We start from the raw sequence: 22,961 nt of genomic DNA on the forward strand, positions 1-22,961 counted from the left end.
TATGCTTGTAGAATATGGTAAAATAAAACAGCATGACAGGAGGAAAAAGCATCATTTACGGTGAAAGTTATTAAAGAACAAATGGGTCCTTTAAAATTATTTAAGGCTGTCTCAGTAATACAGAATTAGAAAAGTATGTGTTTAAAAAAATCTCATCTAGATGAAGTAGTTGATTTGGAGCTGATCTAGGGAGCCGATACTGACATCCCTCTTTAAACAGCTTTTGTACTTTTCTGTGATCCTGTTGTTCGCCTTAAAATCCACCATAGGAAGGTGTGGTTCTGTCTTCATGCACCATGTTTGGTGAAGACATTTGATTCTCAGATTTTAGCAAGGAGATAAGTGAGATTGAGCTGCAATAACCCAGTCCAGTCCAGATTAAGCTGTTTGATACAGGTGGATTTGACCCATCTTTGAGATCAGGAACAAATGTGAATCTTTTGTCAGAGCAGTGAGAGGATGTCAGTGATGTTCGTCTGCAGGGAACTGTCATCAGTTCAGGCTGTGTTTCTTACTTGTATCTGTACCTGGGTTTAGATTGTTTTCATTTTATCTGCCAGTTATTCTAAATTTCAGCTTAGCAATGAGCCAAAAAGAGTCTAAAATCAATAGCCAATATTTGAACACAACCTTTGTGGCTCCCTGGAAGCCGCTACCATCAGAAGCCTTGGAGTGATCTGAGCTTCCTTCCACTAAATCTAAAATAAGCTTCGTTACTGAAGGACAAAACGCTTCTTAAGTCACTGACTTTTAAGCTTTTTAGTTGGTATCCATATGGCTTGTTTGCTCAAAATCTACACATATTTGTTTTCTTTTTCTCTTTTATTTTTAGGGGATAGGTGAGGCAGGACTTTTCTTGGGCTGCTCTGTGTTCTTCGCTTTGAGAGATGCAGTGACTCGTGTGAGAGCCGAAAGAGGACTGACGAAGAGCTGGGCGCTGAACAGCCCTCTGACCGCTGACCAAATCCGGGCAGGCTGTGCGGATGGCTTCACTGACATGGTAATAAGGAGGTGGGGAAGGATCTGTTTAAATTTCTCTGGGTGAAGGTGCACGCTGCTTCTGGCACCTGGAATGGTGGGTGCCTAATGGTGTCTCTATGCTTTGTACACAGCATATGGCTCCTTGTAGCTGAAATGTCTGGTAGGAGGCCTCACTCACACAAGTTATTCCAACAAATGCCATTCGAGCATTGTATTGGAATTTCCCTGATTTTCTACAGTATTTTTTTTCTTTGAAAATTACGTAATGTAAAGTAAATCCCCTCTTTCCCCAAAGCCTTCTCCTTTCTTCTGTGTGTCAAATCCCATAGAGGATTAAATAGCGCCTCTCGCTGACATGAAATGGATCAGCCTCCCAGCATCCTCAGTCTCCCTCCAGGTACTTTCCCGCGCTGACTTGCGCTCTGTACTCCTTGCTGTGCCCAGTACTCTTGAGGAGAAAAATAAGGATACAAAAGAAAAATGAGGCAATACACTTATAATGCTAATCCTTTATATTCTGTGTTTTCTGCAACTGTTCACTACAGTCACGTGCCCACAAGTCACTCTCTTCATTTCCTGCTTGTTCTCTTAGGTGACAAACGATGAATCTGCTTCCTCCACTCTTGGGACCACATCCGTGTGCATGGCGAACCAGAGAAACGGAACGGAAAACCGATTTACTGCCCCGATACACACTAATCAACATACAGCTAAATAGATTTGCTCATTTTCAGAATAGAATCAGCTACCAAGAAAATGCACCTTCCATCCTTACCTTCATTCTCCACCCAGTATATTCATTGTAGTACTTCACTTGTGTTACTGCATTTAATTGCTAGAAATACATCTCCTGCATTTGAAGCATATATTTTCAACAGGGAAGATCTAATGAACAACTCAGCTCAAATGCTGCAGCAGAAGAAAGTTAGGATGAAGTGTGAAGGTACGTTAGATAACTTACTGCCACTAATTGCACTCAACAACTTCGTATGATACATTATTTTCATGGCTTCAACTTTGAGCCTTGCGGTGGAGTGCAAGTGCAGAGATCTTTGTCTGTTGAAGAATCAGAGCCTTGATTGTTGGCTTCAGTCCCTTTTTGATCAGAAGCAATGCTCTGATTTGTAGTAAAGCTGCTTTAGATTCTTTTGGCAAAGACAACTTTGGGTTAAAAACATGCAAGAAACAAAAGTTATTATTTTCTTTTGCTATGCCAGGCAAATTGCTATGGCTGCCTTATATTTTTATCCCAAAAGTTGGAAGAGTCACTTAGCTGTGATTTCCACTACAAGCTTTCTTTTTCTCATGGAGCAAGCCAAATGCCTCTGAACCTCATGGGAAAACTCGCGTGGAGTTCAGCGTGCTTTGAACAGGAGACTGGATGATCCTGTCTCTGGAAAGGATTCTTGAGCAGGACTTAGTCCTGTGCTCAGGACTATATTGAGCCATGACATTACAGTTAAGAACTTTCACTCTTGGCCGCTCCTGTGATAAAGAAGATAGAAAAAAAGAAATGAGATCAAAAGATGATCTGCAAAGATCAGTCGCTGGGTTCTGCCCAGGGTGCAGTGTGGTTAGACCACAGCTGGAGAAAACAGGGAGATACAAAGCAGCAATCTATTAAATGGTAACAGAAATCCTAGTGTTATTAAATCTGAAGTATGTACATATTTGCAACCTAAGATGAGACCAAGAAATTATCTAGAATATACAAAGTTAATATAGTTTGAAAGCTCCAGCCACAATTTACAGATTTCAGCATGAGAATCCACAATATTGAACTGACTGGGAATTTCAGCCTTTCCTCCTCTTGGAGTCTAAAGCTGAGATTTCTGTTCTGAAAGCACAGACACCAAGTACACTAATCTTGAATCTTTGATCTGGGATACATCCTAATCCAGAGAAACCCCTTCACTTTTTTAGTGAGCCTACAGAAGTTAACCCAAGTATAACAGCACCTGGAAAATTGCAGCAGGTTCGTTGATAAGGAAGTAGAGCTGGGAAAACAGGTAATTTGTCCGTTCAGCGTGAGGTCCCAGTGAACCTCTGCGTCAGTTGTTCCTAGCTGGGCATGGGGACTGCTCTTCAGTTACTGCTGGGACAGGTTGCCCCAGGGCCATGCAGACGGTCATCTGGAATGAAAAGAGGTGGCTCTAATTACTTTGACGCGTCACCCTGCAGGCTCTTGTTATTTCACTGCTCCTCAGTTTTCCACAGACTATTTTCTCTTTTTGCCTTCCATGCCCTTTTATGAGTTGATACTGCATCTGTGACAGAAATCAGGTTAGTGGGTTAAACGGGTCTTGCATTGGCTATTAAGGTATTAAATATTGTTTCAATTTGCTGCTATGAGTCAGTGAAATTCAGCTACTTAGGCATAGGTGTTTACACCATTTTAGATGTCAAGACACAGCAGAGACAGAGGAGAGCACAGGACTGGAAGACATGACATAGTCACTAGAGGCCAAGCAGGTCATAGCAAAGCATCACAAGTGGCTCTACAAGTGTGGCTTAGGCAGCTTTCACTTCTTTTTCTTCACTTTCTTTGTATTATTTTGGCTTTTATATATTGTAAGAAAGTAAATAAATCAAATTAAATGTTCATGCTGCTGCCATCATTAGTTTTTCTGCTTTCCAACACATTAGTTTCACTGCACGGGCTTGTTAATGACAGCTCACAAGCCCATGTGGCGATAAGAGCCCCAAAACATTGGTCAGTTCTGGGGTATGCTGAAGCGGGGAGCATATAGGTCTGTTAACCCGGGGAAGGTGCGTTGTCTGTTGTTCTGCTGTGCACCCCTGCACCAGCGCAGGTGCTGGTGATGTCCAGACAAGTCAAATCTTGTAGCAATCGTGGCGCAGCCCTCGCAGGCAGTGACGTCTCCCCACCTGCAGCACGGAGCTGGTTGCGCTCCAGGGGTTCATCGTGTCCTAGACCTGCATTTTGTTTTCTGCGGTGCAGATCACACGTCTGCTTGTCGCTATTTCTCAGTTATTCCCGGAGGGGCTGCCCTGCCTTTTTACAAGTGGCACTACTGTCTGGCTGTCGCAGTAAAATCTGTGCATGTACCAAACGTGGGTTGTTGGGTTTTTTGGAGGCTGAAACATATGAACCTGTCTCCTGGCTTTTAAGTGTTTGAAAAAACACAAGGAAGCTCAAAATACCAGAGTTTTAACATCGCCTCATATCACAGAATTTTTAGAATTATAATTACTTAGCTGTTTACTAAAACCTTATAGTGACATGCTCCTTAAGTTGATGTAGTTGGAGTAAATACAACAGTAGTAAAATAATACGTTGCTTACTAATACAGTTTCAGGAATTAATCAAAAGAAAAAAGTAGTTAATTTTTATTTTTTTTTCTGTTCTTGATGCCAAATGCTCACATTTCATTTTCTAAGACATTTTGTTACTTTGCAGGTCAAGTGAATAAGAATTCCCATTAACGGACATGTCGCCCAAAATATATTACAAGCTGGAATTAAGGAATTTTATTTCTTTGTTAAGCAATTAAGTGTCTATAGGAGAACAACCAGCAAAGCCGTTCTTGAATTCACGATCGTCGTGGGGTTTGCACATCACATTCCGGTTTCAGCCAGCCACCCAAGCCGTGTTACCTGTGCTCTGGCAACACAGCCTGTCTCAGGTAGCTTTCAGAAAAAGTTTATCACACTTACGATGACACACCTTTCATGGATAAGACTATATATTGGTTAGGATACCTTTGTTGTTGTGTATTTTAAATATATGACACCTTTTATTTGTTTAACAGAACATCAGAACAGACGTCATGGATACCTGTTTTAACATAAATCCAGCTATAGATATAGGACAGGTATGAACGTTCAGAGTTTTGATTTCTATTAGATGTTAGTGAATGTTCCTCCTTGTGCCTTAACGATTGGTGTTGTCATTTTAATAGCCACCGAAGCCTAGGAGACACTATCCCTTCACATTCAGGGATGCTGGATTGATGGATGCACTAGTATTAGGTTGTATTTGCAGGCGCATTCGGGGTGCCTTGAGTCTGAATTCAACTTCTAACTGGTATCCAAACCTGTGTTTTATAGTGGTGTTGGAATGCTGAATGATTTTGGATAAACCCCATTCCTAGTTCGTTCTCTGCTAAACAGTTCTGGTTAGAACAAAGTCTGTTTGCAGCACATCGCCTGCCTAATTTGACTTTTGGGGTGTTTCTGTGACATTTAAGTTGTGGTCAAGCAGGATATCAAAAATGGAGAAAGTGCTCCAGAGGCGGAGCTGTAATATTTTAGTGCTAGAGCTAGGTTAGAATTAGGCTGGACTCAGTGATCCTGAGGGTCTCTCCCAACTGGCACGATTCTGTGATTGTGTGTACAATGGGCAGAGGGGAAATGGTTTTGGGACGATGGGAGGCAGACGGTGCCAAGGCAGAACTGCCGGGGGCCAAGAGCAGCCAGGGGTTGGCACGGGGGGCAGTTTGCTCTGCACTAGAGGGGGAACCCCACGTCGCCCCAAGTCTGAAGTTGATTTTGGGTGCGGATTTCGAGGATCGGGTTGGAGAAGCCTGGGGAGACCCTGGCGAAAGTAGTTCTGACAAAGTGGAGGAACTGGAGGGGGATGCTGTGCATCTCTCTTCTGCATTTAAATGCACCAGAAAAATTGCTCGACTTCAGCTTTGTCTGAAGCTGATTTACAAGTCTGATTTTTCTAAGCGCAATCAGTTAAGCCATCAACCCCTTTAAAACAAGGTTTACCTGGGCAGGAAGCTTTACCAGCTCTTGGTAAATGACCCAAGGGACAGGAAATAACGTATTGATTGGTATTTTCCCCTTTAAAAGCCATGTTTCTGCTGAACAAGTCATTCTAAGATTAGGGAGTGAAATGTTAAGATACTGAAGTCACCAGCAGCTCTCCCCTGGCTGCCGACGCGGCGGTTGCGCTGTGTGAGGTGAAGCGGCGGTGCGTGAGGTGAAGCGGCGGTCGCGGTGTGTGAGGTGAAGCGGCGGTTGCGCTGTGTGAGGTGAAGCGGCGGTTACGGTGCGTGAGGTGAAGCGGCGGTCGCGGTGCGTGAGGTGAAGCGGCGGTTGCGCTGTGTGAGGTGAAGCGGCGGTTGCGCTGCGTGAGGTGAAGCGGCGGTCGCGGTGCGTGAGGTGAAGCGGCGGTCGCGGTGCGTGAGGTGAAGCGGCCGGGAGCAGCCGCGCGGCACCGCCTCTGCGCGCGGTGAACGGTATGCGGCGCGAGCACCCGGCAGCCCGTGCGCTGTGACGACGAATCACGAGGGCGCAGGCTGGACGCGCTCACTCCCGCGGAGGGGGGTCCGCGGCGCAGGGCGGGCGGCTGGGAGCAGGCGGCGCCAGGGCAGTCCGGCCCCTTCCCCCCCGCGGACAGGGATGGGCCGTGCCGGGCGGGGCGCGAGCGCGGCCCTCCCCTGCTCCTCTGGCGTCGGTTCCGCTCCGCTCGCTCCGCCGCTCCAGCTCCCCGCTCCCGGCCGCCCCGCCGTTTTCTCTCTGCCTTAAAGTCGGTGAGGAGGCGGGCCGGGGCGGCCTCCGTGCGCGGACGGGGGGCGGTGGGGCCGGCTGCCGCCGGGCCGGGCCGGGCCGGGCCGGGCCGCGCTCGTGTGGAGGCGGAGGGGGGGGAGGGGAGCGGAGCCTCGCCTCGCCTCGCTCTCCATCTTCCCCACGCGGGCACCGCAGCCCGGCGGCAGCGCCGCTGTGAGGAGAGGGAGAGGGAGAGGCGCCGCTGCAGGGAGAGGGAGAGGGAGAGGCGCCGCTGTGGGGAGAGGGAGAGGGAGAGGGAGAGGCGCCGCTGTGGGGAGAGGGAGAGGCGCCGCCCGGCCGGGCCCGCTGCGCGCGGGGCTGCGCGCGGGGAACATGGAGGCCGCGGCGGATTGGGAGCGGCCGGCGGGGGCGGGAGCCGGCGGGGAGCGGGCGGGAGGCCGAGCCGGGCGGCTCCTCACAGCCAACTGGGGCGCGTTCTGCTTCCTTGCAGCGTGTCTTTTATGAATAATCAAAAGCCGCAGAAGCCGACGCTATCGGGCCAGCGTTTTAAAACCAGGAAGAGAGGTAAGGCAGCCGGCTCTTGTAGAAACCCCCCGTAAAAGGTCGAGGTTTTGTCAATAAAACAGTAATACTTTTGTGCTCTTCCCATACGCATTTCAAAGGAGACCGCACTACATACAGAGTCTTGAGGCTAACTCTGGGTGCTAGAATGTTCTCTGCGCTAATGCAAAATTTTTGGCAATAAGAATTGTAGTTGAATGTGCATTGATAACCTTGGCTTAAGAAATGGTTGTGCTAGAACTGCTGAGCGTATTTAGCCTGACAGCAGAAGCACTGAGTGCGCCTGACTTACAGGGCAGCTCCAGCACGGGCTTGGTGCCGGTCAATACGTATGTCTAAGGACCATCTAACCCAGCAGGAATTTCAGTGCTAGCCACTGGATAAAAGTTGCCAAACCAACCAACCAAAATAAACCACAACCAACCGACCAAAACCCAAACCAGAAAAAACCCACACGCACACACATAAAAAGCCCTACCACACCACCCTCAACAAACAAAAAAAACCCTCTAAAGTGTGGGATGTGCATGTTCCATATTTCTGTATGTGCGCTCCTGTAAGAAGAGTTGACGACTGAAGAGGTGATAAGTAATTTATTGTTTTGATGGTGTTTTCTTGAACTCGAAGTGGGGACAGCTTTCTGTGTAAAACAAGGTCAGAGTTTGTGTTTAAAACTGTTTTATTAATGTGCTCTCAGTGTTCCAGCTCAAACTGACAACGCTGAAGATGCTGTACATACTGAAGTAGTAATTAAGTTGTACAGAAGTGTATGTTGACTTGGAGAACCTGTTTTAATGTAAAGTACCTTGAGAAACCGTTGAAGTGAAAGAGCTGGATTTAGTCTGTCTGGCATATTAAATGCTGGCATTCTGGAGTTTTGTCTCTTTTTAAGTATTTAACCATACATCATGGTTTAACCCGAGCTGGCAATACAACCACAATAGCTGCTCACTCACCTCCTCCAATAGGTGAGAGGAATCACAAGGGAGGAACTTGGATTGAGATAAGCGCAGTTTAATAAAATACCAAAATACTGATACACTACTAGTAAATATATATATATACATAATAGAAATAAAAGATACTCAAGGCAATTTCCATGAGCTCTGTCCACACTAAGCAGCCAGTCCCAGAAAGTGATACCGCAGTCCTGAACAGCTGATCCGAAAGACAGAAAAAAGGAAAAATGCAGGAAAGCCCAAAGGCCTCTGCAAAATGCCAAAAGTCTGGACTGAACATCCTGACCGAAACTCCCCCGGCTGCATCCCGGAGCAAGAGAGAGCAAAGAGCCGGAGCCATGGAGGGCCCTGACTCCTGACATAGTTAGCATGATGCTACTGGGCTGGAATGCTCTCATTGATCAGTCTGGGTGTCAGTCCGTTCCCTTCCTCAGTGCCTCACACCTGTGGGCAGAGCTCAGAGTGTCCTTGGCTCTCAGACCAGTGCAATTAAAACATTAACTCTGTGTTGGGCTATCATCTTCTTGTTCTCAAACTAAGTCCAAATAATGAGCGTGCTAGCTATGGAAAAGAAAGGTTTCTAACTGCGTGAAGAAAATGAACCCATTTTCAGTCACACCAGCACACCATAGACTGGCTTCCAAGCACCCCTGCACTAACAATGAGCTTTGTGGATCTGTCCTGGAAAATAACTGATCCAGTGTTTCCAGGCTTGCACCAGCTGTTCCCAGCGTGTCGATACCTGCGCTGACCCCGAGGACGCTAGTTTGTCCCTCACAGAAGGGCTGATAACCAAACTAGGCTACGCTGTTAGGTCAGTGTTTGTGCTCATTAATACCAGTTGTCTTGGAAGACTGGAATGGGCTTGCCAGTGCAGATTTTCTGGGGTTTGTGTGTTGTGGGTTTTGTTTTTTTTAAATAATAATGTTAAAATGACAAACTTGGAAACTGAAACAGCTCTGTGTGGCAACTTCATTTCAATGCTTTGTCTTTACAGATGAAAAAGAGAGGTTTGACCCTACTCAGTTCCAGGACTGTATTATTCAAGGTTTAACTGAAACCGGCACTGACTTGGAGGCAGTAGCAAAGTTTCTTGATGCTTCTGGTGCAAAACTTGACTATCGCCGCTATGCAGAAACGCTGTTTGACATCCTGGTGGCTGGCGGAATGCTGGGTGAGTCTCTCTGGGGGCTGCTGTCAGCCCTCGTTCACTTGGTTATACAAAAGCTCACTTTTGTTTATGTGTAAAAAAGCTGCTGAAGAGCCCATTGCCTGTATAGAACAGTGTTTAAGTTACCTGTGGGCCCATTTTGGTGACTAACTGAGCAATCGGGTTACTGTAGAAATACGCTGTATGCTCTGTCACACTAGTGCTTGAGACTGTTTGCATTCTTGAAAGCACAGACTGAACAAACTTGGCTTAAAGGAAAATATATTTGATTTATTTTTTTTTTAACTAGGAGAGGATCTTGACTTTGTAGTCAAGGTCCCTCCTGCTGGTGCAAGACAGATGAATGGTGGTTTGGGGTCTGTGTTCTGCGGTTGCAAGGCCAGCAGAGTTGCCCTGAAAGATTCTGGCGTGATTCTGTGCTCCTTGCACCTCGCCCTGTTATTTTGGAAAGCAGTATTGTTTATGGAAGAATCTGCTGTGCTTAGGCTTGGAAAAGCTGTTAAAAGTCACTTGTTGGCAACAGCGGGGTCATGGTCTCCAGCATGTCAGGGTGTGGGACATGAGGTGGTGGTTGAGGCACAAGAAAATGCGGGGAACTGAGGAAGTGAAACGTGGTGACGCAAGATCTTGTAAACTCACGTGCACACTGTGTGTAAAGGGCAAAGAGCAGAACGGCTGCTTGCTGGGCTGGTAAGAAGTAAACTAAGCTAAATTGGGTTGAAAAGCAGTAAAACAAAATGTGATACTTCTAGATTTGGACTTTGCGTTTTCTGCTTGACTGATCCTGTGGGTTCACATTCAAGCCAGTGCATACTGCGTGAGGAAGTTAGTTCATTAATGGTGATATGGGCGTCTTACTCAGCTCCTCTGTAACAAGTAGCTAAGTAGATGAGCTTTGATCTTGAGTCAGACAAGGCCAGAATGAAAACTGGCATTAAGTGGTGGAGTCACCATCCCTGCAGGGGTTGAACAGATGGAGTTGAGGATCTCGGGGACATGGGGCAGTGCCAGGCCCGGGACAGCGCGTGGACTCTGATCTTAAAAGCCTTTCGCAACCAAAATGATTCTGTGATCCTTTTGTCTTACCACTTTTTAATATTCTTACCACTAATGTTTGTCTTCATCTCTCAAGTCACGTTTCTAATACAGAACAGAAGTTGGTGATGAGGGTTTCTGGAGCTGGTGACTTGAATTCACCCTGGTTAGTGAAGCAGCCTGGCTCCCAGTCACACACCTGTATTAAACTGGAGAGGGGCGGTGGAGCAGCATCTCCTAATTAGCCGCTAAAAAGCTGAAGTGCCTTGCAAGACTGAAGTTTTGAGCTCATCTCGGGGGCACTAACTGTGGAACGTAAATGATTAATCTCCTGTTGTGACTTATTTAAATGGCTCTTAGAAAGCAGCGCTGTTGCAGCAGATGCTCAGAAGGCATGTGCTGGGATGAAGCCCTTTAAGGGCAGAGGAGCTCGTGTAAACAGGATGTGTTGCCAATCCAATTAGCACTTAGGGGTCAGAATATTGAAATGTTCATATCTAAGCGACCGATGTTAAGGTTCCAGTAGAGCAGTGGAGCAGATGGGAATGTTGGGGTGTCTCCACTGGTCCAGTCTGTCATGAACAGACAATGCGTTGCATGTTACGCGTGTTGGAATTCTCACTGTTCAGAGACTCCTTGGTGCTCACGCTGGGAGTGACGCCACTAACGCTGAACCTCTTCTTGTAGCCCCAGGCGGCACCCTGGCAGATGATATGACACGCACAAACGTCTGTGTGTTTGCAGCACAGGAAGACCTAGAAACCATGCAAGCATTTGCTCAGGTTGGTTCTGAAATCGGTATGATTTAAATTCAAACTGTTTAGTGGTCAAAAATGAAATGTTTGCGTAGTGGAAAGTTCAGGTAAAAAGAGGTAGAGTAGCACTGTTTTAAGCTAAGAGTGCTCAAAAGAGTTCAGACCAACTTTACGGAACTTGTGTTTTTTGAATTCTAATTAAATGATCATTCAGAGCAAAAACAAACAACAAACTCTGTATCTTTTTAGGTTTTTAACAAGCTAATCAGGCGATACAAGTACCTGGAGAAAGGCTTTGAAGACGAAGTCAAAAAGGTATGGAGTAGGTCCTTACCAGCAGACACATAAACCTCATTCTGCTAGTTAATCACTCTAGACAGAAGAGTTCCACAGTGGCTTATTAAAACAGAACACTCCAGCAGTTAGAAGAACAGCTTGCTTGGGCGAGTGGTGGGGAAGGCTGCCGGGCGAACAGCGGGGTGCAAAACAGAGAGTCTGACGCGGAGGCGTTTTTATGGCAGCTCTTGTGACTTGCTGTTGCAGCTGCTGCTGTTCCTGAAAGGGTTCTCGGAGTCGGAGCGGAACAAGCTGGCCATGCTGACGGGCATCCTGCTGGCCAACGGCACACTCAACGCCTCCATCCTCAACAGCCTGTACAACGAGAACTTGGTCAAAGAAGGTGAGTGGTGCCCAGCTCCCCTTTAGCCAAGAGCGGTGGGATGCAGAAGGTGCATCACGTCTTCAGGCTCATTTCTGGACTGCAGCAAGGGGGGCTGAGTCCAGTACTCGGGCTCTGGCAAACCAGGTGCCCGGTGCTCTCAGGCCTCACAATTCCCTTGGGTTTGAACTGCAGTGACATTACGGTTCTTGTCGCACAGGTGTTTCTGCAGCTTTTGCGGTCAAACTGTTCAAATCATGGATAAATGAGAAAGATATTAATGCGGTGGCTGTCAGTCTTCGCAAAGTAAACATGGATAACAGGCTGATGGTGAGTACCACGGAAATTCCTCATTTACTACGTCAGACAGTTTAGGAAATAGCATTTACCAGCAAAGTACTCAACATGCATTTCTTTTTTGAGAGAGTTGTTGTAAACTTTGCTTTCAGGAACTGTTCCCGGCCAACAAACAAAGCGTTGAACACTTCTCCAAGTACTTCACTGAAGCGGGACTAAAAGAACTCTCTGAGTACGTTCGGAACCAGCAAACCATAGGAGCTCGCAAGGAGCTGCAGAAAGAACTCCAGGAGCAGATGTCGCGGGGAGATCCGTTCAAGGATGTAGGTGTTTGTCTGTGGACAAGGTGTAGGTGGTTGGGTTTTGTTTGGTTTTTGTTTTCCTTTTTTTCTGTAGGAACTTAGCTCAAATTATCTGAAATACAATAGCATCTAATACTAATTTGATAATACACACCTAATTAAGTACTGACCTTAACTCTTACTGAGAGCTTGGTGTTCAAAATCAGGCCCAGGGTGTTTTGGTGTTTGCTCCGTAGGATTTCCTTAATGTCCTGAATGGCTGTGTGATCAGGAGGGATGTTTGTGGTTCTGAAGGCTTTAGAACGGGTTTTAATTTAGCTCAGTGTCATACGTCGCCCGTGCATTGACTCTTTTATTCTAACTGGCAGATAATCTTGTACGTGAAGGAAGAGATGAAGAAGAACAACATCTCAGAACAGACTGTGGTAGCCATAATCTGGTCGAGCGTGATGAGCACCGTAGAATGGAACAAAAAGGAGGAGCTGGTAGCAGAACAAGCCATTAAGCACTTGAAGGTATGACTGAGCAGGGACTGGTGCACCTGTTGGGTCGGGCTTGGGCTTCTCTCTGTCTCCACCTCCCTCGGAAATGAGTTAAAACCTGCAGCCCCCCAATGCAGCAGCAGCATTGGACAAGGCATTCTCATAGTGGTGGTGACGGCTGGACCTGCTGGGGCAGGAGCAGGAGCCTCCTGCGCTCTGGTCGCACGTCCCTCAGCAGCATCTGACGGGAGCTGCGTGAAACCTTCTAGCCGGGATAAATCCCTGTGCTGTGTGTGCCAACGCGTGGTTCCTGTTGCAGCAATACAGCCCCCTCCTCGCTGCCTTCACCACCCAAGGGCAGTCGGAGCTGACGCTGCTCTTGAAGATTCAGGAGTATTGTTACGACAACATCCACTTCATGAAGGCCTTCCAGAAAATAGTGGTGCTCTTCTACAAAGGTACCTGCCGGGGATCGCAGTCTGGGGGCTTTTAGAGCATCGGGGATTGGGTTTGGCTTTTAACAGCCTTTATTTGCAGAGTGCTTCAGTCCTTTAGGGGGAACATGAGTGCCCCAAAATTGCACTTCACAAGCTGAACAATTTTCTACCTTGTGTTTGCAAAGATGGAGCAGTAAAAAGCAAAGGTGGAGGTTTAGATTTGAAGGCTCTGGCCCTTTCAAGTGAGGGAAGGGCAGTGCGTTCTTGGTTCTCTGAATGCTGCCTGTGGACTGGCTGACGTTTGAGACCACCAAGGTGTGGCTGTAGGCTCTGAAAAGCACTGTGCCCCTGTGGAATGTGTTAAATTGAAGATTATATTGTAAAATTTAAAAAAAACAACTGAATGGTTCCTGTGGTGTACTGCGGGCTTTCAGGAAGGTCCATCTGTTCTTAGTGGTTGACTGAAGCTTTTGTTCACACGCATCATCTCAAATAGCTGCGAAACACCCCAGACCTGAAGTGCGGGTCTGAGAAGCCCCAGCAGCCGCATGGGAACGCGCAGCTGTCAGGATTTCAAAAGGGGAGGTTCTGGTGCAGGTCTGGGGGGAGCGGGGGCTGCTCTTGGGTGGTTTGTGGTGGTAATTGTGCTCTTGCCCATCTCGCAGCTGAAGTGCTGAGTGAAGAACCCATCCTGAAGTGGTACAAAGATGCACATCTTGCAAAAGGAAAGAGCGTTTTTCTGGAGCAGATGAAGAAGTTTGTTGAATGGCTCAAGAATGCTGAAGAAGGTAACAGCTTAGCTCACGAGATGAGCTTGTTCGTTTTGGGAACGTTAGTGCAATAATGCTTTGTTTGGGGGTGGAGGGGGTTACTTGCCCCTCTAGGAGCAGGTGTTCCCCCCGCACTGGCTGCAGCAGCTCTGGCTGCACGATGCCCGCGGGTCCCACAGCGGCGGGTCCACAGCAGCGGGTCCCACAGCGGCGGGTCCCACAGCAGTGGGTCCACAGCAGCGGGTCCCACAGCAGCGCGTCCCACAGCGGCGGGTCCCCAGCAGCGGGTCCCACAGCAGCGGGTCCCACAGCGGCGGGTCCCACAGCGGCGGGTCCCACAGCAGCGGGTCCCACAGCAGCGCGTCCCACAGCGGCGGGTCCCCAGCAGCGGGTCCCACAGCAGCGGGTCCACAGCAGCGGGCCGGGGCCGGGGCTGAGCCGCTGGTGACCACGTGTCTCTGTTCCAGAGTCGGAGTCCGAAGGTGAAGAGGGTGACTGACCTGTGAAACTGTCCTCAGTAAAGCGAACAGGAGCTGTAGATGTGTCTTGTCTCGTGTGTCCTTCTGGTTCTTACGTCCTTTCTCCCGTATCAAGCATGATACAGGAGTTCTCACAGCTACTGAAATACTGGGTGGAGTTTTTAAAGGTGTGGTTTCAGTAGCTATTCTGGATTAATTCTAACCTGCGTTTGTCCTGTCAGTCAGATGGGTTGTGGTTTAACCCCCAAACCACTCCCTGGCCCCTCCTCCCACCCACCCCCTAACAGGAGAGAATTGAAAGGGACAAACTGCTGGATTGAGATGAACGCAGTTTAATAAAATTACAAAGTACTAATATAGCATTAATAATATACATATATATATATATAAAAAGTGGAAAATATAAAATAAAAGATACTCAATGCACTTCCGTCCATACCGAGCAGCCTGGTCCTGAACAGCCACGCCCGGGGAAGAGGGAAAGAGGCAGAAAGACACTGGCTCTTGGACAACTAAGAGAACCGTGAGCTCTTGCATTGTCTTTGTTCTAACCTGCAAACTCCGGATAGTTCCTTGAAAAAAACCACCATTAACACTGGCCCAGGGTGTTACCTTCTTGGTCTTGAACTAAACCCAAATGATGACTGTGCCAGCTACAGAAAGTTTCTAACTGCAAGAAAGAATAACTCCCTTGCAGTCAAATAGTGTGTCCTGTATTTTCAAGTGGAATAATGTAATTTAAGGCCTTTCCCAATCACATCCACTTTACCACTTGGATCTCCCATCTATAGGTAAGCAGACAGTATAGGGTAAAAGGAGATTTATGGCAGTTCTGTCTGCAGATCAAACTAAGAAGCCTCTGGAAGGACTGGGCTTGTGTGACACTCGTGTCTGGCCCATGTGCTCCAGTAACCCGCCTAGAGGGGTGTCCAGCTCCCCCAGGACTCTGGCGTTCAGTTCAGCTGCGCGGTGCCGCTGGGCCTGCTGGCTGTCCCGACAGCGCTCCGTGTTCGGGGGAGACTGTTCCCCAGAGCTGCCCAGCAGCTGCGCCAGAAACACAAACCGCCCGAACACAACAGACACTCAACACTTCCTGTGCCTCTTTGGCGGGCTGGCGGTGGTGTCGGCCGGCTCGGCTATTGGGGACGGGTCCTGCTTCAGGGGGAAGAAGAAAGGATGCTTCAGGGCCTCTTCCAGAGTGATGCGCTTGGCCGGGTCGTACTCCAGCATCTTCCCAATGAGGTCAAAGAGGTTATCGTGCTCAGGATCATGGCAGCTCATTAATTCCTTTATAAGAAAAATGACAAAAGGTGGGTTTTGTGATCTAACATCTGTGTGTGTACTCAGATGGCTTTTCCCCAAAGCATTTCCCTGCCATCTTACCCTCAGGGGCTTGCAGTGCCTGGAGACGTATCTGCCAGCAGCACTGTGCTCATCCCAGTCCAGCCGCTCGTGGCGGAAATACTTGCGTTTCCTTAAACAAACAGACCAGCGTTTGTTATTCAAAGATATATTTTGTCCCTTCCCTAGAAGTTGATCAGCCTGTCCACAGCTCGGGGGCTGATCTGGGGACACTCCAGCGGAGTGGCCAGCTTGTTAAACAGGGCAAAACAAATATTCATCTCCGTTGAATGATTCAACTTTTGGCTTAATAACCAATGTAAAAAAACCCAAAGAGGTAAGGAAATACAGCGCAGGTATGGAGAAAGGTCATTACCTGGTCTTCTTGATCATGTGCTCTGGCAAAGGGCCCAGGATTCGCTCCATCATGGCCAGGTGCTCGCGGCTGTCGTGGGTCTGGAGGGAAACAGACAGCTTTTGTGTGTTGCGACAGGAAGTTAATCCAGAACCACCCAATAATAACAACCTTACTTCATTTTGGACTGTACTCTGCAATCATTTCAGATTAAAACAAAAAGGCTGTAATCGTTTCCTGCAATAAGTTACAAATTCCTGGAGGTTTATTCCCTTGACACTGCCTTATTTTCCATTCATAAATGTGAAGTTTCAGCAACAGTCAGGATGAAAACGCAGGTGTTTGAGCAGGATGGTGACAGATGAAGCTGTATCTGTACTAGTGTTACATTTTAGCAGAGCGCTCCCCAGTTACATACCGGGAACACGGTGAAGCCCAGGTAGTACTCGATGAGGATGCAGCCGATGCTCCACACGTCGCAGGGCTGGGACCAGCCCAGCGCTGGGGAAAAGATGCAGAAGGTTCATGTTTAGACCAGGCTGCAAACAGGCAAACGGCTCAAACAAGATGCACAACACTTGGGTAGCACACAGAAAACACGAGGCGCGAGACTGCCACTGACCCAGGATGACCTCCGGAGCCCTGTAGTGCCGTGTGGACACCAGCGTGCTGTGATACTCGTCATCGTACGTGGCGCTCCCGAAGTCCACAACTTTGATGTCCGGGTTTTTTAGTGTGCGCTCGTCGCATCTCTGAAAGGAAACACGGTCAGATGCGGTGACCAAATAAAGCCAGGGGATGGGAGCTGAGGGATGGGAGGACAAGGTCAGCAACATACCAGTTTGGGGTTATACTCTTCTATGTAGTCAGATTTCACAAATAAAATGTTTTCCGGTTTTAGATCTGTATGTGTCAACTTGTTCAAATGCAAAACTGCAAGACAACAAACTGCGTTAGCAAATTCTGCAAAGGAAATTTTAACAACTAAAGCAAAAAAAGAAACACGCTCACAGTTCACGGATTTGCAGATCTGATAGGCCATCCGCCTGATGTGGTCCAGCCGGAACGGCAGAAAGCCGTTCTCTTTAATGAAGTCATAGGTGCTGAGCCCCAGCAGCTCAAAGACGATGCAGACGTGTCCGTGGTACTCGAACCACTCCAACATCTGGACGCAGCGGCTGCAAAAGCGGGAGATGTGCGGATAGTGGCAGGGTGGGTGATGCTCCAGTCCCAACGGCGCACAAGTTTCGGAGTTGACCCGGAGCAGCGGCCGCGGTACTTACTACGTGCTGCCGGGGTCCGACGTGTTCAGGTGCGCCAGCACCTGGATTTCCGCTCGCGCCGCTTCCGAGTACCTGGCCACGTTTTTCACGATCTTCACAGCCACGTGCCTGCCCTCCCTGCAGGGACACGGTTAGCGGGGACGAGAACAATGAGCCGCTTTTACTAAGGAAATGCAGTAATTATAACTATATATATATATGTGTATGTATGTATGAGTGTGTATATATATATGTACATGCATGTATATATATATATATGCATATGGTGATAATACACATACATAAAACCACATATATACACATATACATAAAACATATATATACTACATATAACAATGGGAACTGCATCAGAAAAGTCTGGTTTTTCTTAAGTGCCCCCTGACAATGTAACCGAAGTTCCATGCACAAATAACAACTACAATGTGCTCTTTCTGTTTTGCAAACACCCCAGTGTCACTCTAAGAGGCTCCAAGCCTGTCCAACTCCGGGTGTTCACGTGCTGGAGAACCCAGCCCGTGCCCCAGCCATTTCAGCACTGAACACGTCCCCAAGGCGTCACAGGCCGCCTGCGGTGACAACACCCGCGTTTCATGCTGTTCTGCACACACCAAAAGCACCATCGAACACCAACCACGTTCTCGATTTCTGTATCTTCTCCGCGTCACAGCTGCCGGGCTGCGGTCAGCTCCGGGACGTCACGCAAGATAAAACCCGCCCCGACCAAAAGCCCTTCCCAGCCGCACGGGGACAGACCGGTAAGAACAATCGTATTTCATGAGACTCACGCTCTGTGATCGATGCATTCCACCACTTTTCCAAAAGCACCTTCACCCAAAGTAGCAACGATCTCATCTACAAAGAAAAGTCCCCTCTCAGTCACAGAAGCTGTGAAGTTACTCAGCTATTAACAAACAAGCAAATAAAAATAATACAAACAGAAAACTAAAAGTACTATCACAAAGATTATTCTAGACTGTGCTGCTTTAAATTGTAAATATCTAGTTTGAGAGATGCTCTTGGACAACTCTCATCAAGGCACATTTACAGGGGTCTCATTCCAGTATGTTCGTTAACTTAATTTACTGGGTTTTGGGGGGAAGAAAACATAGGGGAAAAAGAAAAAAAAAGAAATACATTTATGTTCTACAGAAAAGGAACAACAACAACACCCACCCCCAAACAAACAAGAAGACAGAAAGAAAAGACCTCCAAAGCCCCCTCACATCTTATGCTAAAAGAACTTATTCTATCTGAAAAGTTAATAAAATATTCTATACATCTTGCACTTAGTACGTCTCCACTCTGACAGACCAGGTGACCCTCCTCATCATCCTCTACACTCCTGGATCTTTTGCTTCGATGACTCTTCTGCAGCGGCACCAAGATGGTCCAGCCAAGCAATAAACCCGAGTGAATTCAGGGCAGAATACGAAATTCAGTCAGCGGGGAGGCATTCGGGCGTTCAGACACGCGCCAGGCCACAAACGGTGGGCAGGAGCAATTGCAAATTCAGTCCCCGGAAATTCACAGGGCACATAGTTTATGTTACAGGAGAAAAACATGGCAAGGAACAGATTTTCAGATGAGATGATACTCAAAGTGGCAACAAAAAATTACAACACAATTGTTTTTCTTTGCAAAGATCGGTTCACTGAATTTTACTTTAGGATTTCAGTGCCCGTATTTTTTTCTTAAGCAAAAAGACTTAATTATTATTTTACATATGTATATATCTATAAATAAGACAGCCTTGTCGCCCAATTAAAATACCCATCTTAAGTAATCAAGATTAAATACCCGGTCTAAGTATTTGATAAACATATTTTAAAAAATCATAAATAGCACTGACATTTACTTTAGACTGTCTCAGCTGAAGATCCTGAATTATAAATCAAATCTTCAGCTTTTTAAAGTGGTAAATACATAACAAAGACCAGAAAAAGTGCCCTGCTAGCGGGCAGACATCACACACATCTGATTCTACACATTTTTCAGTGATACTTAAACATCTTACTAAACAATTTTAAGTAAAAATCTGACATTATCTCCTTGCTATTCCAGTGATACTCAGTCAATAGCAAGTTTAAAATCTCGTGCTTGGATTTTTGAGTAGGGCTGAAATAAATGCTCACAATAAAAACTCTGAAGGCATCAAAGCGATGCCTCTATAACTGATGGTTATTATTCATTAATCTGCCCAAACATATCCAACAAATAGCAGGACTGTGCTCTGTGGCATCACAAACATACCTACACTGTACAATTTCACTGAAAGAAATAAAATCCTAGCAAAAAGAATCATCTATTAACATTAGCTAAAGGAATAAACTATCAATATCATCAACAGAACTCCCCAAGCCCCCACACTCCACTGCCCAGATGAGAATCTATCTTCTGCTAACAATGAAAAGCTCCTCGGTGGGAATGTGCCGCCCAACCTGTGAGGGGTGCCGCTGCTGACAGGCGGCGCGGTGCGTCCTGTGTCTCCTCCTGTGGCTGCTCCTGCCGCTGTGACCCGAGGATCTGCTGCTGTGGTGCCCGGAGCCCCGGCCCTGCTTGTCCGCGCTCCTGTACTCCTCCACGTAGTGCCGCCCCCACCCCGTCACAGACCTGGAACCACCAACAGAGCAGCCAAAATACCTCACTGAACTCATTCCCGTACACCTGCCAAGACGACTTTTTGCTTCAAGCTGTGAGACACCTCTCTTGAAAGATCTCAAACTGCAATGAAGGAATGAACTTCAGAGCAGAGTCAGTTACGCTGTTAAGCAGCTTTCTGTATTTTATCAGCGCTGCGGAGCTCTGGGGATCACCCTCCGCAAACTGGATGCTCTTACATTGGTTATATTCAATTACATACGCATTTCACTTTTTGAAAATTTTGACATATATCTATACTGAGAAATAACTGATGATAGTTATAATTGTTTAGCTTCTTATTTACATCTATTCATTATTAGTCAAATATAAACTAAGCCTTCTGCTTCTAAACAACGCATCACTTCACCTTCTGCCTCCCTCTTGTCGTGCACAACGATCTAAAACTTGAAAAAGTGGTCAGGAAGCACCGATCACGTCAATCGGTTAACGATGGGTACGTCTTTTGTAACTTAATCACAGCGCGCATTGATTTGGCAGCTTCCTCTCACAACCCCCAACAGACACTCCGCAGGGACCCTGGCGGACGGCCGGCGGGACGCAAGGGGACTCACCGGTGAGGGGGGCGCTGGGGGTGCTCGCAGCGTCCGCTCCCCGCGCTGACCGACCGCCTCCTCCTCTTGCCGCCCGCCCTGCCCGCCGGGCTCCCCGCGCCCCGCTGGGCGCAGCTGCTTCTCCTGGAGCGCCGCATCTGCAAACAGAGCCGCCCTCAGCTCACCGCACAACGCGCTTCCAAAGCCGTTCATTACCAACGTGACACTATGAGGGTGCGTTTCTCCTCGACTACGCGACCTTCGTGTCTTCTCTGATCGCTCTCCCACGTCGTGTTTTGGGGTTTGGCAGTTTTGGTTTGGGTTTGTTTGGTTAGTTTTGTCTGATTTCAGTTTTCCTTGGTTAGTTTTGGTTTGGGTTGGTTAGTTTTGTCTGGTTAGTTTTGGTTTGGTTTGGGTTTGTTTGGTCAGTTTTGTCTGATTTCAGTTTTCCTTGGTTAGTTTTGGTTTGGGTTTGTCTGGTCAGTTTTGTTTGTTTGCAGTTTTCTCTGGTTAGTTTTGGGTTGGGTTGGGTTTGTCTGGTCAGTTTGGTTTGTTTGCAGTTTTGTCTGGCCAGCTTCTGTTTGCTCTCAGTTTTCTCTGGTTAATTTTGTTTTGGTTTTCTTTGGTTAGCTTGTTTGTTTTCCGTTTTGTTTGTTTTCGCTTTTCTTTGGTTAATTTTGTTTTGGTTTTGTTTGGTCAGTTTGTTTTCCGTTTTGTTTGCTTAGTTTCTGTTCGTCCTCCGTTTTGTTTTTGGTTTGTTTTTACTTCAGGAGGTTTCCCAAATCCACCATTTTTGAGGGGGAATATAAACCACCAACCCGCTTCTTAGGGAAGGTCCTGGGCACTCAAATAGGCAAACAAACCGCCCTGCGCGCCCCCAGACACCCCGGCGTAACCTTTCTCCCCTCAGTCCGGGCGGGGCGGGACGAGGCGCCAGGCCCCGCGCGCCCCGCCAGGCCCGCTTTCTGTGGGCACCAACATGGCGCCCGGGCCGCCCCACCGCGGGACGAGCCAGCCCCCTTCCAGCGCCCCGGCCCGCCGTCCCGTCCGCCCCTTCCCGCCCCGCGCGGGCAGCAGCGCGTCCCACGGCCGCACCTCGTCCGGACCCGCCGCGCTCCGCGCTCAACCGCCGCCGCCGCCTCCCGGGGCCGCCAAAAAATGGCGCCGCCCGGAACGTTCTGGAGCGCGGCCGCGCGTCACGCGCACGGGGTGACGCCAGACGCACTGCGGGGCCTCCCGGGTCCTGGCGCCCGCCGGCGGGTCCGCGGCGCCCCCGGGACACGGCCCGGGACCAGTGTCCCGCGGCCCCAGAACCACAGCCACACAGAACCACAGGATCCCAGAACCACAGCCACACAGAACCACAGGATCCCAGAACCACAGCCACACAGAACCACAGTCACACAGAATCACAGCATCACAGAGTGTCAGGGGTTGAAGGGCCCTGGAAAGCTCACCCAGTGCAATCCCCCCATGGAGCAGGAACACCCAGATGAGGTTACACAGGAAGGTGTCCAGGCGGGTTGGAATGTCTGCACAGAAGGAGACTCCACAACCCCCTGGGCAGCCTGGGCCAGGCTCTGACACCCTCACCCCCAACAAGTTTCTTAAATTTAAGCGGAACCTCCTGTGTTCCAGTTTGCACCCATTGCCCCTTGTCCTGTCCCTGGTTGTCACCAGCAGAGCCTGGCTCCATCCTCCTGACACTGCCCCTTTCCATATTGATCCCAGGAATGAGTCCCCCCTCAGTGTCCTCTTGTCCAGCTCCAGAGCCCCAGCTCCCTCAGCCTTTCCTCACACGGGAGATGCTCCACTCCCTGCAGCATCTTGGTGGCTCCAACCTGCACCTCCCAGACCAGCTGTGCATTAACAGCGGTCTAAACGACCACGTATCACTAAAACGTGCCTTTTTATCTTTTATTCTGGGAAGGGCTAAACCTTCTGAAGCACTTCCAACCCTGATAAATGACCCTATTGGTTTTTTAATTTCCCCAACTGCCCGTGTGATCAACACACAATATGCACACTACACACACAAGTTTTGCACCATTGATAATGCACCACTGTTTTCCTTTTGCCAGGCCAAGCCCTGCTGCCAGCACCACGTACCTGTGACAGCACAACGCCAGCAGAGCTCAGAGACCACCTGGAACACATACAGCGGAATCCTCCATCACAGCCATCATGCAGGAGTGTTGTGTTAATGTATTTTTCTTTACCACCCACAAATAAAACCACCCCTGCCGCAGCCGGGCTCCCTCCCACTCTGTCTCGCCTCCTCTTCCACCAACCCCACTGTTATTTTTTCCTGTTCTAGACCAGTTTCTCAGGGAGAACCCGGGGAAGGTTCAGAACCACAAACAGGAAAACACACAATACAGTTCTTTAAAGTTCCGACGTAACCCTGTCCCGTAAGACCAATT

At 48.2% G+C, this 22,961-nt stretch overlaps 3 protein-coding genes across 6 annotated transcripts in view; 2 read left to right on the forward strand and 1 right to left on the reverse strand.

Annotated features, from left to right (window-relative positions):
* AOX1 (aldehyde oxidase 1) overlaps positions 1 to 1,702 on the forward strand; it is a 37,810-nt gene extending 36,108 nt beyond the window's left edge. The window contains exons 34-35 of the mRNA XM_080347218.1: positions 833 to 1,000; positions 1,574 to 1,702. Of these exons, the coding sequence (XP_080203344.1) occupies positions 833 to 1,000; positions 1,574 to 1,699 (294 nt within the window). The 3' untranslated portion in view covers positions 1,700 to 1,702. The remainder of the gene's footprint in view (positions 1 to 832; positions 1,001 to 1,573) is intronic.
* Positions 1,703 to 6,349: 4,647 nt separating this feature from the next.
* BZW1 (basic leucine zipper and W2 domains 1) lies at positions 6,350 to 14,806 on the forward strand. Of its 2 annotated transcripts, none has more exons than XM_080346731.1 (12): positions 6,350 to 6,485; positions 6,953 to 7,026; positions 8,980 to 9,156; positions 10,876 to 10,970; positions 11,193 to 11,258; positions 11,487 to 11,622; positions 11,822 to 11,931; positions 12,051 to 12,221; positions 12,569 to 12,715; positions 13,002 to 13,140; positions 13,785 to 13,907; positions 14,357 to 14,806. In XM_080346731.1, exons 2-12 carry the CDS (start codon positions 6,963 to 6,965, stop codon positions 14,386 to 14,388), a joined length of 1,260 nt encoding a protein of 419 aa, XP_080202857.1. In that variant the 5' UTR covers positions 6,350 to 6,485; positions 6,953 to 6,962; the 3' UTR covers positions 14,389 to 14,806. The 2 variants fall into 2 exon arrangements, with proteins under 2 accessions (XP_080202857.1, XP_080202858.1); XM_080346732.1 differs by having other exon boundaries at positions 6,393 to 6,481.
* On the reverse strand, positions 14,685 to 21,740 carry CLK1 (CDC like kinase 1). 3 transcript variants are annotated; one of them, XM_080346728.1, is made up of 13 exons: positions 21,634 to 21,740; positions 20,560 to 20,696; positions 19,786 to 19,957; positions 18,625 to 18,715; positions 18,133 to 18,199; positions 17,348 to 17,464; positions 17,076 to 17,242; positions 16,903 to 16,997; positions 16,687 to 16,816; positions 16,483 to 16,565; positions 16,086 to 16,165; positions 15,752 to 15,842; positions 14,685 to 15,655 (listed from the first exon to the last, which is right to left on the reverse strand). In XM_080346728.1, exons 2-13 carry the CDS (start codon positions 20,694 to 20,696, stop codon positions 15,452 to 15,454), a joined length of 1,434 nt encoding a protein of 477 aa, XP_080202854.1. In that variant the 5' UTR covers positions 21,634 to 21,740; the 3' UTR covers positions 14,685 to 15,451. The 3 variants fall into 3 exon arrangements, with proteins under 3 accessions (XP_080202854.1, XP_080202856.1, XP_080202855.1); XM_080346730.1 differs by lacking the exon at positions 18,625 to 18,715 and having other exon boundaries at positions 21,634 to 21,734; XM_080346729.1 differs by lacking the exons at positions 18,625 to 18,715; positions 21,634 to 21,740 and having other exon boundaries at positions 20,560 to 20,835.
* Between the last annotated feature and the right edge of the window lie 1,221 nt (positions 21,741 to 22,961).

The sequence above is a fragment of the Nesoenas mayeri genome (genome assembly GCF_963082525.1).
Source record: "Nesoenas mayeri genome assembly, chromosome: 6".
NCBI classification, from domain to species: domain Eukaryota; kingdom Metazoa; phylum Chordata; class Aves; order Columbiformes; family Columbidae; genus Nesoenas; species Nesoenas mayeri.